General features: G+C 38.0%; 1 protein-coding gene across 2 annotated transcripts; it reads right to left on the bottom strand.

The window, feature by feature from the left end:
• Positions 1 to 2039: 2039 nt before the first annotated feature.
• LOC143038533 (thioredoxin, mitochondrial-like) lies at positions 2040 to 9284 on the bottom strand. 2 transcript variants are annotated; one of them, XM_076207841.1, is made up of 3 exons: positions 9061 to 9284; positions 8427 to 8922; positions 2040 to 4899 (listed from the first exon to the last, which is right to left on the bottom strand). In XM_076207841.1, exons 2-3 carry the CDS (start codon positions 8745 to 8747, stop codon positions 4741 to 4743), a joined length of 480 nt encoding a protein of 159 aa, XP_076063956.1. In that variant the 5' UTR covers positions 8748 to 8922; positions 9061 to 9284; the 3' UTR covers positions 2040 to 4740. The 2 variants fall into 2 exon arrangements, with proteins under 2 accessions (XP_076063956.1, XP_076063957.1); XM_076207842.1 differs by having other exon boundaries at positions 8427 to 8891; positions 9061 to 9192.
• Positions 9285 to 15707: the final 6423 nt, after the last annotated feature.

Below are 15707 nucleotides of genomic sequence, written 5' to 3'. Positions count from 1 at the left end.
TATATGTATTTATCTCATTAATCATAAAGAGAATTAATAGCTTTATTGTGAGACCAGAAATTACACTATGCACCACATACCAGGTTTTACAGTATACAATCTGAACTAAGATGGGGAAAATTATGTTGACTGGATTTCTTTCAGGAGCTATGAAATTCATGTATGCATTATGTACTGTCATCCAGTCAATCATTGTTTGTAGTCTGGAAAAGGACCCATGGCAGTTTGCAACCATCCTTGGGGCTGCCCAATGATCACTACAAAAGAAATGTAGGATTGCTATCATGTAATGCAATTGCGAGACTATTTCCATGTCATTGGGTGGTATCATGAAAATCACCAATGTTACAAAATTATGAAAAAATGGTACAAGTTGATGGAGGTTGTCCAACCTGTTTAAAGACTAAGCACCAGCCCCTTGTGGCTGCACCACCAGGGAGACTGTACCTTCAGTTGTAGGTTTGAGTTTTGATGGGTTTTGGAAATGATCAACAAGGAGACAATCCTCAACATATGTCTTGCTGGACCACCACATGCAGGTACCCATTGTTGGTCCTAGTATGCAAAATATCTGAATACTATACACTTTCTTTGCACTGTTGTCTTGATGAACCAAAACAGGGACTATTGATAAGTACCAGCACATGGTGATCCTGCAATTTGGATCAATCAGTCAATTTGTTGTCCCAGGTCTCTCTTGAAGGAGACCCATGGCTCCCAGGTTTGGCAATGGTCACTGGATTGGCTTAAAAGTCACTCAAGGAAGAGGTATTGTGTTATTGTCTGAGCAGGGTAAGACTGGGACAGTGGAGGATAAAGTGCATTTTACCTACTGTATGTTAGTTGGAATTTTATTTTGTAGTCTGGCCTATTGGTATTGTTTCAATGCTGGGTGATGGTCTGTATGCAGTCATGCTAGTATGGTTCTTGCTTGGTGTATTTACCTAGTTGTATTATACAGGAAGGGAGCTTTGCTCACAGTGACCTGTCTTTGTATCTTTCAGCATCAAGTCCGTTCTTAAATTCTTGAATAGTATTTGCACACACTGTTGCCTCATCCAATTTATTCCAGATATCCATCACTCTGTGTGGGAAGCTATTCTTTTTCAGATCTCTTCTATAACTATCCTTTTTGAGTTTCTTTTCATGTCTTCTTGTTTTTCTCTTGTCCCACTTTAATAAATCATCTCTATCTAGGACTTCCATTCCTTTCATAATTCTGTAAATAGTCAGTAGATCTCCTCTTTCTCTTCTTTGTGGCAGGGTTGGTACAAAGAAGAGATAGAGGAGATCTCCTGAAGAGATTTTTTGGTTAGATTGAGGTCTGGGGTTTGAGGGTCAATCTAGGAGTGCCTGCTATGTGATTTAAGTGTATATGTGTTTTTGTATGGATATGTTGTAAGGTAAACATGGCAAGCAAATGTAGAGGATTTAGTATGTTGTTGTGGTTTTGTTGCTTTCAGTTGGTTGTGTTTATATGGTAAGAGACATGGGTGAGGTCTAACTGTGTGCCTATCATTTCTATCTGCTACTAAATGGAAGGCAGAGGAGGATGGAGTAAATATGAAGGGATAATCAAGGATGAGATGGATGGATGGGGTAAAAGGGGTGTTGAGCAAGAGGGGGATGACCGTTGAGGAAGGAAGGGAGAAGGCAAAAGATAGAGGTGAGTGGAGAATGCCTGTGTATAGAAGATACTGTGATGCATGGAAGGGAGTGGGTGGGTAAAGGGGAAGTTAGGGGGTGGTTATGTGTGAATATTTTGACACAACCCAAAGGGATTTCTCCGTCTTCCCTTTTTTTTTCTGCATGAGGGGACAGGAGGGGTGTCACCAATTAAATGAAGTGGCCTAGCTGTGGATATACTGTGTCTTATTACATTAATTCTGACCCAGGGCAATGGGCAAGATGCAGAGATGAACCATTATCCAGGAGAAGTCAAAATGAGAGGGAGGGAGGGAGGGAGTGCTAAGTTGGGGGTGAAATGAATGGGGATGAAATGGGTGGAAGTGGAATTATGCCTTTTAACTTTGGCTACCTTCCTTGTAAGAGAAGCTCTTGGTATATGTATATATGTACTATATGGAAAGAATTTTAATTTCTAAGTGCAAATGTTCTATTAGGGCTGTCTTAATGCCTACATTTTTTGTTTCTTAAAGCTATATTTTGTGTTGTTTGTGGGATGTCTTTGTTTTTTTTATGTTTTTTTTTTCCTTGTAGGGTACCTTGCTGTGAAGCAGCAGTTATGTGAGTTTCGCATAAGTTATTTGTGTATTTTTATTACTTCTTCCTTCTCCTGGCTGAAATATGTGGTTGTTATTGTTCTTGGTATGTTCAGTTTCTTGTTTTCACTGTCAGATCTTTCATGTGTGGACAAAAGGACATGTGTTTATAAAATGTGAGGTCCAGTATTCTAAGATTTTAGTCCAATGGTAGTGGTTAACTATCTCTGGAAGATAGACACTGGAGGGGATCATCTACCTTAACATATGTCTTTGAAGTCCACATATATTTTCATCTTCCAAACTCACCAACACCCTCACCAACATCTGGAGGTAGAGCCCCATAATGTTGACAAACTCCTTTTTTGTAACACATGTTACTTTTCTCACACACTTAATTTCATAAACATTCAGTTTCTTAATTGCTGCCTCCCTTGTATTCAAAGTCTCTGCTCCACAGCAGTCCTACACTAATGCAACACAGACATCAGTTCAGGGTTTCTTCCCAAAGAGATCTATGGGACGACCCAAGGACCACTGCCAGGTGATGTGGGGCAGCAGGTTTCTGATCAGCAAAACTCAAGGCAACAATTTACTGAATTAATTGAAACTTCAAAAGACTAATGATGGGTACCTGTGAACAGTAGAACTGCAACAGATATCAGAGAGAATCTTTCTCTATCACCTGCCTTCAAAACCTGTCAATAGCTTTACCTTCATCTGGAGATGACAATGTCTGAACCAGGCCATCTCTCAATTAACTTTGACAGTATTTCCTCCACCCTTTAACATTTATGAGAGTTGAGGACTAGTGACTGTTCCCCACCTACTACTACTACTACTACTACTACTGTAAATCAGTGACTAGTAACAGTCCACATTAATACAACAATAGTCTGTTTCTTCCCAGAAAAATTTATGAAAGGTCCTGGAGTCTGTTGCCACCTGATTTGGGCTTAGTCTCCCAGTCAGTGAAATCTGAAGCAATAATTACATTATCTTTGTAAGCTCAAATGTAACATTTCTAATTACACCAAAAGAAGCTAAAGCTATGGTGAAGCAATAATTGTCGATGACTTATGAAACAATAATCATCCTTCATTAAAATAATATTGTGTCAATCAGTACAGAATGCTCCATTACTTGATCTCCCTTCTTTGACAGAAATATCTAACAATCCATCAAGCAGCCTCTCATGTAACCACATACAGTAGACACAAAATTATTCTTAGTCAATTACAAATGGCCACAGTTAAACATTTTATGAGGTATTCCTTCAAAAGGTAGGCTACATTTATGTATTCTAACATCAGTTGCCTGGTACCAAACGACTGCTGACAAATTATAGACCTTCATCACTCCAGCCATACATTGGTTACATTCTAAGCTACATGACCAAATAATGCTTCTTATGCTAAGTAGCTTACTCTGACTCTGTTTAGTACATTTTATACCAATCACCCTTTATATGTACAACAGTAATCAATTCAGGCACTATACTGGAAAACACAATTAATATACTTTTGTACTATTAATGATCATCCAGGCTTTTGTCAGATTAATACAACAGTACCTTTTTATATGAATAATTTGCATAAATAGGCTTGAGCAATATCCAAATCCATGTTATTTCAAAGACTTGCTTCTTTCCCATTCCTTTGTAAACCATGCTTTTTGCTCATCTCAACCCTGACACTCCCTTTTTAAAAGTGTTCAGAGGACTATTACATCATAGAATCAAAGGCATTTTGTTTCCTGAAATTATGCAATAATGCTGTTTCGCACATATTTGCTAATCAAAACATGGTACAATGGCTCATTCGTGCTTATCAACTCAATGTTTAATAGAAACATCAACTTCATGAATAAGTTTAAAATTGAAATAAGAAATTTCTTGATCAAATTACTGTTCAGTGAAAACCTCACAATCAATAGTACTAAAAACAACTTCCTCCACGATTTTTCAAATTATACTATTTTTCACAAACTCTTAACCTCTGACCAACTCATTTTTCACCCTTAGTCACCCATGTGAGAAGACATATGGCTTTTTATGGCTTCAAATATGGCAAATGTGAATAAATATCCTTATGTCATCCTGAAGACAATCTCTATACAAAATCTGGTAAATATTACAACCTTAAAGGACTCTTGCTTTCTTAATACAGTGAGTCCTCCTTACACGGTAATTCTTTGTCCGGTAAATTCACAGTTAGGGTATTTGGTAATTACTACCCTTGATTCTATTTACAGTAAGAAAAATTCACAGATACGGTATCCGCTCGTGTTTTGAAGAGGAAAAAGCAGGGAGAAGGTACGTTTGCCATATCCTATTATTACATGTTATAATGGGTTCGGTATACGGTAATTTCAATTTGCGGTAAGGTTTTCAGGAACGCATATGTACCGTATAACAAGGACTTACTGTATGGCATTTAACTCTGGGGTGAACTTCATTCCCAAAACTATATAGATAATATTATAAGAATATACATATTATCACAAATACTTCATAATGTCACTCAGCCAAGACCTGATGGAGGAAATCTTCAATTTGCTTCTGTGAGACCAATCCCACAAATTTGTTGATAACTTGTCCTTTATGAAGAGCCAATACAGCAGGCACAGCTGTTACTTCAAAGGCATGCAAAAGGTCTGCATGCTCATCAACTATAATCTGCAAGAGATAAAAAGTGAATGTCATGTCATAAAAACATAAACAAGTACCTTAAAATTAACATCTACATTAAAGACAATAAAGAGAAGAAATTACAACCACCAATTACCATGAAAAGCACAATGAGAATCAATGTAATCATCTACTTAAGTCCATTTTCCTTTTTCACTTACCAGTCAAATACAAGCTTAGATGATAATAAGTCAATTAGCAAAAAGCAAAAGAACCAATGAAGGGTAACAGATGGATGTCAGACACAATCATTTCCCCATGGCCCATCTCCATCTTCAAAATCTATCAATAACACTTGCCCCCATGTGGCACTAGGCCCAAGATCTCTATCACCTTCAATTATTCTTCTATCTGTATAGTGTATACCAAAAGGCCTATTCCCCCTTGCAAGAGAGGTTGCCAACCAAATGATCGACCCAGCCTTCACCCATCTCATACCCACCCAACCCTCATTTGTTTTTGCTTTCTTCCTATAACCATCTACGAGCAATTAATAAGAACCACCTTCAACGATATCTATACAAGCATGGTTCCCAACAATCAGCAAATCAAACACAAATAATTTACAAAGTCTAGAGAATGAAGCAATGATGGTGGTAAATGCTTAGAATATGTACAGACAGGAGGAGAGAGCAAGAGAGACAGAAAGAGTGAAAAAGATTGCAAGAGTGAGACAGAGGGAGCAAAAATAAGAAAGAAACCAAAAGAGGGCCAAATAGAAAGAAAGCAAAGAGAATGCAAAAAAGAAAGCAAAAGAAAGAGAGAGACTGGAGAGAAAGAGAAAAAGAAAGATAAGGGGAGGGGGAGAGAGAGAAAGAGGAGGAGAGAGCAAGAGAGAGAGAGAGAGAGAGGAGAAGAGAGTGAGAGAGAGAGAGAGAGAGAGGAGAAGAGAGCAAGAGAGAGAGAGAGAGAGAGAGAGGGGGGGGGAGGAGAGAGCAAGAGAGAGAAGGGGGGGAAGAGAGAGAGGGATGAGAGGAGAGAGGGGGGATGAGAGGAGAGAGGGGGAATGAGAGGAGAGAGGGGGGAGAGAGAAGAGAGGCAGTGGGAAGAGAGAAGAGAGAAGGAGAAAGGGGAGAGAGAAGAGAGACAGAGGGAAGAGAGAAGTGAGGCAGAGGGGAAGAGAGAAGAGAGGGGGGGAGAGAGGGGAGAGAGAGGAGAGACAGAGGGGAGAGAGGAGAGACAGAGGGGAGAGATAAGAGAGAGGGAGAGAGGGGATGGAGAGAGGGGAGAGAGAGAGCGAGAGAGAAAGAGAGGGGGGAGGGGGAGAGAGACAGAGTGAAAGAAATAGCAAGAGCGAGAGAATGCAAAATGGGGCAAAGTAGAGAGGGAGCAAAAAAAGAGGACAAAAGAGACAGAGAGCAAAAAAAGAGGACAAAAGAGACAGAGAGCAAAACAGAGACTCAGGGGTGGAGAGAAGGGGAGAGAACAAGAGAGAGAGAGAGAGAGAGAGAGAGAGAGAGAGAGAATGAAACACACCCAAAAAAGCAGGAGAAAGACAACAAGAGAGACACCAAGGAAGAGAGGGAGGGAGGGAGGGAGGGAGGGAGGGAGGGAGGGAGGGAAGGAGGGAGGGAGAGAGAGACACATAGAGAGAGAGTCAAACCAAAGAAGAGAGAAAGAGAGACATAAATTAATTGGCCACTGTCTCTCCTTTAGAAGACCTATGGCCTTCAGTTGAAAACACAATATATCTTCCCTGAGTGACTTGTGGACCCACCTGGAGGTCAGATGCCAGCCCACAGGGCCACACCTTCTAGATTAAGTGGGGCTGTATGTGTCCATTTGGTGTCAACAATGGAGCATGAATAACTGCTGTCCATCTTCTTCTAAGGGTAGGGCCTTTGCTGTCTTGACACTTGATGCAGCTACTTGAAAGCTGGAGACTGCAATATCTCCTGCAATGGATTGATTGACCAACTCACCAGCTCCAAATCACTGCCCATCACCCAGATATTTACTTCCTACACTGCTCCATCCATGTACACATTGAACAATCATGGTGACATTACACAACCCTTTCTCCTTTGCTTTTGCCATTATTTCATCTCTCTTTTTATAACTCCCTAATGGTCTCTCTTTGCTTTGGCCCATTTCCAAGAATTTTAATTTTTTTATTTTGAAGTTCATCTTTTACTTCTGGTTCCATTCATAAGCTTAATCTAGGTTCGTCCTGTAGCAGTTTACAATTCTTTTCACATTTCACTTCCTTCATAATCTTGCCATCTGTACCAGAATACATCCACACAAAAACATATTCACGTTTAGATGATAAAACACTACTCCAACAAACACCCACTAATATCAGCCCCACAGAAAAATCCCTCCAAGAGAAGCAAGAACTTCCAAGCACACTTGCATCAGGACATCATCTGGCACTATGACAATACCAGCACAGAATAGGCCTGGCCATATTATCAATTTTGCCATAGATGCAACCATCACACAGAGGACAATAAACACCTCATCATACACTACACAACACTAGATATTCCCAGACAACATACTATTTCTTCTTGGTTCAATGAAGACTCTTTCTTTCCTGAGTTACCTCTGGGCCTATCTGGTTGCTGTTGCTGGTTACCTGAGAGCAGTGGGTCTACTATATGAGAGATCTAGGGCAATGGATTGAATGATTGATCATATCACTCATATACAGAAAGACCTTTACTGGTGCCAGTACTGAGCCCTGTGGTACCTCACTAGTCACTTTTTTCCAATCTGACAATTCCTCTTTCATTTACATTTGTCTATCATTCAGGATATTTTTTACTCATTTTCTAACTCCTGTATTAATCTTTTATGCGGTTCCTTGTTGAAACCTTTTTTCAGGTCTAGGTATACAGAATCTATCCAACCCTCTTTCATACAGCACATCAACCACATAAAACTTTTTGTATATCTGCCTTACTACAAAAAATTATCAATGCATCCCCTTCTTTTCATAAATCTGCACAGTTTTTACCCAATTACTTTGTCCCCTTCCTAACCCTCTCAGATATCCCAGATGTAACTACCACATAGAAGACACAGAACACATACTGCTGTGCCCTACATTAACAATACCCAGACAACATAATATCTTATCTCCTAATTGATTTATGGTCTTGACTGGAAACTGTTGCCACATACTCCAGACATTCCTCTTATACCCAAGGCTCCCTTCATCCCATTCTCAGTATTCCCCTCAAGTTGATCATCTACTTGTGCCTTCAACACTCTTTTTGCTAGTCATTCTTCACTCATTTTTTCCATATGCCCAAACCATCCCATCATTTTTTTATCCACCCTATCTATCAGCTCCATTTCCACCCCAACTCTCTGCCTCACCTCCTCATTCCTTGCTCTGTCCATCCATGTAACCCCCATTGTACTTCTCAAACATTTAATCTCCTTTTTCTACCTTCCTTAAATCTCTCCTTTATCATCTCTATGAGTGTATTTACTTGATGTAATCTTGTTCCTAAAGATTGAAGCAGTGGTTATCTTTGATGAAATACTATTCCCCAAAAAATTACCTGAGCAAGATTAATCTTCTCCATGTTCTCCTTTGCAATTTTCTCCAGCATAGGTTTGAGACTGTGACAGGGTTCACACCAGTCAGCATGAAAGTTTACAATCACAGGCACTTTACACTTGATCACTCGATTATCAAAGTCATCCAGTCCATGTATTTCAAAAATATCTTTGCAATTCCTTCCAATGTGAAACTGAGCTTTAGATGCAACAAAAACAGAAGTTTTCAAATAGTGGCTACACTGATAAATTTGCCAAAATGGAATCTTGTTTTGGCAAAGAAAAAATTTGAGCATCCCACTTGCGTTGGCAGCAGCATTCATGTTGGGGGATATTTTAACTTTCTTCTATGGCTTGAAATCAACTTTTTACCTTCTTCAGAGGCTTAGAAACAATGGCTTCAGTCCACTGCATCACAAAGACACCAAGAGATGCCAGAGCACAGACACCCAATAAAGTCAAAATCACTATTTGAGGAATGAGAAAATTATCAATAATCTGGAGAAAAAAAAAATCAATACTATATTAACATGGCACATATTGTAATTAAAAATAATTTCTTTTATTATCATAACTCAAATTACAATTAAATAAGCTCACATATTACTTTACAACTAAGAAAAAAAAATTAATTACCTTTTCCTCCTTTGGAGGTAATTCAGGAGAGATGTGTTGTGGAATTAAAAGGAGAAGCATAGAAATTAGAGATGACACTGTAACCAAAGCAGTGGCAATGATGGGTCTCTGTTTCCGCCCTGAAAGAACAACTATGGTGGCAGTGCTTATCCACAGCACCACAAGAATTATGACACCCACACCAAGTCCCAAAACATACATGCTTCAAGACCTCCTGGCATCCCCTGAAAGTATGTAAACAGGGATTACAATTCTATCCATAACAATTTCTTTAACCTAAGATAATTACACCTAAAGTTCAACCACAAGAAGTGCTTAATACAATGCCAATACTATACTATCAAAAATATGATTGATACCATAACCATTATTACTAAATACATTCAGCTTAGAAGGCAACAAGTTTTCCTATACAAAGTAACTGAAAACTGTAAAAAAAAATATGTGAGAACAACTACCCTAGACAATTAAGAAATACCTTTACTCATGCAACATTATTTTGTACTAAAGTGCAGTTCCCATACAACACAATATACCCTAGACAATTAAGAAATACCTTTACTCATGCAACATTATTTTGTACTAAAGTGCAGTTCCCATACAACACAATATTTTTAAAATGTTAACATATTCAAAGTATACTATGCAATACATTACTGTTCCAAACATATCTAAGCCATGACTTCATTCTGTCATTACTGAGTTTCATTTTTTGAAAAACAATCTTATGGCAATCAATTGCATAAGGATCACTATATAGGAAAATCAACCTATCTATCCTACCAAAGTCTCCCTTGCAGGAGATCTATGGCTTCCAGGTAACTGGCAATGGCCACAGGATTAGCCTACATATCACTCAAGGATAAGCTACTGTATTGTTTAGTTGTTGGGGTAATGTGAGGTTAGGGCAGTGAGGGATGAGGTGTTTTGGTTCTGTGTCTCATGTGTGGTGATTGCATCTGAGGTCAAGCCTATTCAGAATTGGTATTGTTTCAATGCTGAGTGCTGGCCTGAATGCACTCATGCCAGTGTGATTATTTTTTGTTGTGGCAGGAATTTCTTGGTTGAGTTGATATCTGAGGGAGTCAAGTGGAATATGGACTAGAGTGCTTGTTTTGTGATCTGTGTATACATGTACTTTTGTAGATGTACTGTTGCATTCAGGTGGTTGTGCTTATTTATATATGTATGCACACACACACACACACTTCAACGAACGGACGGCTTAGAGGACGTTCTGAAGAAAAGTGAAGTTTCGTGGATCCCAAAGCAAAGGAAGTGCCTATTGTATTTACAGGGTGGGGGGGAAATTGCTCGTGGGGTAGTGGGGAAGTAAGGAAAGAAGAGAAGGGGAGGGATTGCTGAGGGAAATGGAAGGAAATGAGGAAGGAGAAGACTTGGCCCAGGCAGACAAACGAAATGTAAACACCAAAAAATGGCCTCCCGACCAGCTGAGTGATGATGAAATGTCTAATAAAAATGTAAAGATTAGAAGTATAGATAAGAGCAATACAGTAGAAAGTGATGAGAATATTTTCCAGGGATTTAAAGAGGGTGGGGGGGGGGACACAAACCCCCCCCAACTGACAAGACTAGAAGAGAAGTTCGATAAGATGATCGAGGACTGGGAGCGTAGGTTCGGTCATGTTAACAACATTGTACAGAGGGTTGAAAAATTGGAAGAACTAAAGAAGGAGAACAAAAACTTAACTAAGGAAATAGAAGACCTAAAAAGACAGTTAAAAGAAGTAAAAAAGGAGAATGAAGAGTTAAAGATGAATAATAAAGAAAACAGAGAGGGATGGAAGACAATTCAAGAAAACAGTAAAGTTGCATTTACTGACATAATCAAACAGCAAATGAGAGAACAAACTGAAGACTCAGTTATTAAAGTGATGAGACAGAAGGAGAATATAGTAAGAGACTTAGCTGATAAAAAGAAATGTATAATTATATTAGGAATGGAAGAGAAACATAACCCAGATAGAACCTCAAGAACCAATGAGGAAAATGAAAAAGTGAGCAGTTTACTAAAATTAGTTCAGCAAGATGAACCAGAAATTATGAAGGAAATTGAGGAAAAATTCAGGCTAGGAAAGTATAGTACAGATAAGATCAGACCAATTAAGATTAAATTCAGGTCACAAACAAAGGCAGAGAATATCTTATCCAAAACAGGGAAACTAGCAACAAGTGAACAATATAAAAAGGTATGGATAAAGAGGGAAATGAATAAAGAGGAAAGAGAGGAAGAAAAGCAGAAAAGACTTGAAGCTAAGAAAAAAAACGAGAGCAGAACGGAGTCAGAAAAAGAGAGATTCTATTGGAGAGTAGTGAATATGAAACTAAGGCGGTTCGACATACAAAAGAAAAACAAAAGGGAAACAGAGAACACAATGGAAGTGGCAGAAAACTAAGAGTGTCTTACACAAATATAGATGGATTAATAACAGGATTGAATGAGCTGAATGATTATTTGAAGGAAAAAGAACCGGACATAATGGGAATTGTAGAAACAAAATTAAAAGGTCCACTACCACCCAACAGTGTAGGACATGATGCATATAATTATTGGATTAAAAACAGAGAAAAAGCAAGGGGGTGGAGTTATGTTCCTGACTAAGAAGGATATAAACGTGAGGGGTGTCATATATGGAAAGAATACAGTAGAGATGATTATGATAGAAGTGGAAGACAGAGATAAGAAGAGCAGAAAATTTGTGATAAATTATGTGCCCCCGAAAACAGCCTCATGGGAGGAGAGTGAACATAAAAGTATGTTAGAGGACACAAAGATAACATTAAATAAAATAATGGAAGATGGAGGAAGAATAGTTATGATGGGCGACTTTAATTGCAAAGAAATCTGCTAGGAAGAAATGACAGTAAAGGGTGGAGACGGCTCATGGGGAAACGCTCTACTTGAGATGATTACTGACCATACAATGACACAATGGATACAGGAGAACACTATAGAAATGAAGAAGAATCGTCGAGACTAGACTTAATAATTACATCTGAACCTAGAATAGTGGACAAGATTGAATATAAAACACCAATAAGTAAAAGTGACCACATATTGATTGAACTGGAACTTAATGAAGAAAAATATATGAAAAGAAATGAACAATATAGAAAAGGAAGAATATATGAAAAAACAAACTTTGATAAAATAAGAGAATTCTTTCAAAAGGAAAACTGGGAAGAAATATACAAAGAAGAAACAACAGTGGAAGAGAAATGGAATATTTTGACAAAAATTTACAAAAAAGGAGGGGAAAAGTATGTCCCAAGACAAAAACAAGAAAAAGAATATGTAAAATGCTGGTACAACAAAAGTTGTAGGGAGTTAAAAGACAAAAGAGACAAAGCTTGGACCAGATGGAAAAAAGACAGAAGACCTGAAAAATGGAAAATATATACCGGTTATAGAAATGAATATGTACAAACGTGCAGAGAGGAAAAGAGAAAATATGAAAAAGATGTCATAGAAAAGTGTAAAGATCAACCAAAACTATTCTACAGATTTGTAAACAATAAACTGAAAAACAAACAAGACTTGGAGAAAGTAAGACAAGGGGGAGTTGAATAAACTGAGGAAATGGAAATGGCGGAAATTATGAACAAACATTTTAAATCAGTGTTTACAAGGGAGAACATACAACCTGAAGAGATCGAATGGAAAGAGAAAGTCCCCCCTATGGAAGAAATAGAAGTAACAAAGAATGAAATATTGAAACACTTGAGTAATCTTGATGTCAGAAAATCGCATGGACCAGATGAAATAGCAAACTGGATTCTGAAAGAATGCAGGAATGAACTGGCAGACAAAATACATAGCATACTAAACAGTTCCTTGAAAGAAGGAAAAGTTCCAGAAGATTGGAAAAAAGCAAATATAGTACCTATATATAAAGGAGGAAATAAAGAAGAACCTACAAACTATAGACCAGTCTCTCTAACAAGTACAATAGCAAAAATTTGTGAAAGAATTTTCAAAAGTAGATGGGTAAAATATTTAGAAAAAAACAAAGTGTTAAATCCAAGGCAATTTGAATTCAGACAAGGACGATCATGCGTCACCAATTTAATATGTTTCTATTCAAGGCTAATAGATATAATACAAGAAAGAGATGGATGGGCGGACTGTGCATTTCTAGACCTAAAGAAAGCTTTTGACAAAGTACCACATAAGAAGTTGCTTAAGAAATTAGAAATTGAAGGAGGAATACAGGGCAAACTGCTAAATTGGATGGAAGACTTTTTGCGAGAAAGAAAAATGAGAGTAGTGATAAGAGACCAACACTCAAAATGTGATAAAGTAATAAGCGGTGTTCCGCAGGGAACAGTACTGGCCCCAATAATGTTTGCTATATATATTAATGATATGGATGAAGGAATTGAAAGTTATATGAGCTTCTTTGCAGATGATGCAAAACTACTGAAAAGAATGAAAACAGAAGAAGATTGTGAATCACTACAGAGAGATCTATATAAAGTACAGGAATGGAGTAGGAAGTGGGAGATGGAGTTCAATACAAAAAAGTGTAGTATAATGGAATTTGGAAAAAGCAAAAACAGAATAACAGGAGCATATAATTTGGGAGAAGAAGGAATAAAAAAAGTAGAAAATGAGAAGGACCTGGGAGTCATTGTTATGAATAATATGTCACCTGAGAAACATATAAATAAGATTTTTGGAGAAACTTATAATTTAATAAGAACAATCAAAGTTGCATTTACATACCTGGATGAAGAAATGGTGAAGAAAATCCTAATCACCCTGATAAGACCAAGATTGGAATATGCAGCAACGATATGGTCACCAAGTACAAAAAAATGTATAAAAAAACTTGAAAGAATACAAAGAGCAATTACAAAATTGGCACCAACACTCTCAAAACTATCATATGAAGAGAGACTAGAAAAACTTGAACTACAGACACTAGAGCAAAGAAGAGAGAGAGGAGATTTGATAGCTATTTACAGAATCATGAAAGGCATGGAAATTACTGATAGAGAGAATCTGATAAAATGGGATGACAGAAATACAAGAGGACACGGAAAGAAAATAAAAAAAGACAGCTATAGAAGAGATTTGAAAAAGAACAGCTTTCCTCACAGAGTAATAGACAGTTGGAACAAGTTAGATGAGAAAGTGGTGTGCAAAAACAATACATGAATTTAAAAATAGTTTAGATAAAATGAGATATGAAGACGGGACCCCACAAGCATAGCTCCCCTTCCCGTAAAATACAACTAGGTAAATACACACACTTCAACGAACAGACAGCGTAGAGGACGTTCTGAAGAAAAAGTGAAATTTCGTGGATCCCGAAGCAAAGGAAGTACCTATTGTATTTACAGGGTGGGGGGAAATTGCTCGTGGTGTAGGGGATAGTGAGGAAAAAGGAGAAGGGGAGGGATTACTGAGGGAAATGGAAGGAAATGAGGAAGGAGAGGACTTGGCCCAGGCAGGCAGACGCCATGTAAACAAAAGAGGTCCCGACCAATTTAGTGACGACGAAATGTCTAACAAAAATGTAAAGATTAGAAACATAGATAAGAACAATTCAATGGAAGGTGAGGATAACAATTTCCAAGGATTTAAAGAGGGGGAGGCGGATACCAACCTCCCCCGACTAGCAAAACTGGAGGAAAGGCTTGAACAAATGACTGAACATTGGGAGGTTAGGTTCGGTAAAATGTCAAAACTTGCAGAAAAGTTTGAAAGATTGGAAGAACTAGAGAAGGCGAACAAAAACTTAACTGATGAAATAGAACTAAAAAGACAGTTAAGAGAAGTAAAAGAGGAGAATAAAGAATTAAAAAGGAACAATAAAGACAATAAAGAAACAATAGCAAAAGAGGCACAGGGGTGGAGAAAGATACAGGAAAATAGTAAAGTTGCATTTACTGATATAATTAAACAGCAAATGAAAGAACAAACTGAAGAATCAGTTATCAAAGTGATGAGACAGAAGGAGAATATTGTAAGAGACTTAGCAGACAAAAAGAAATGTATAATTATATTAGGAATGGTGTATCAATATTTTGTTAACCATATAACATTAGGTGCTGGGTGCCACCTAACCCCAGGGGGAGGGCGATATGTATACACCACTTACATCATCACCATTCCCACGCATTGTGAGCAGTGTCACAATCATCACCCAGACTCTCTGTCGCCTACATATCCGCTCTAAACAGCTGACACAGCATTTAACCAAGCGCCCACAAGGCACGCACACGGACATACGAACACACACATAATGGATGCCATCAGCCACAACCCGCATTAACACACGGGAACACAATACACCTAAAACCTTTCCCCCTGGACATATTACATAGGGTAAATATAATGGATAACAGTTTGTAACCCCAAAATAATACTGTAACTATAGAGTTATATTATAAATGAAAATTCCAAATGATAAAGTGACTAGAGCACCTCAAGTTTTAGCTGACTAGACATTTCCGGTCAACAAAAAGGCCATGCATGTCTCGAGAGACCAGGTTCGGTGTGAGGTGCTCTAGAGATTAACTCAAAAGAACATTGTGTGAGGTGGTCTAGAGACAAAAGTGTATAACCAAGTCAAACGTGTGCCAGTGATGTGTTGTAAATAGTGACTATAGTGTATACG

The sequence above is a fragment of the Oratosquilla oratoria genome, chromosome 24 (genome assembly GCF_046742065.1).
Source record: "Oratosquilla oratoria isolate Oo_2021 chromosome 24, ASM4674206v1, whole genome shotgun sequence".
Lineage (NCBI taxonomy): Eukaryota > Metazoa > Arthropoda > Malacostraca > Stomatopoda > Squillidae > Oratosquilla > Oratosquilla oratoria.
Note: the sequence above shows the minus strand (reverse complement) of the source record. Positions and strands in the feature narration are given on the sequence as shown.

Coding starts and splice junctions, on each gene's coding strand:
- LOC143038533 (XM_076207841.1), bottom strand. CDS start 8,747: ATGAATGCTGCTGCCAACGCAAGTGGGATGCTCAAATTTTTTCTTTGC. Junction 4,900..8,426: donor AGAAGATTAATCTTGCTCAG/GTAATTTTTTGG, acceptor TATCTCTTGCAG/ATTATAGTTGATGAGCATGC.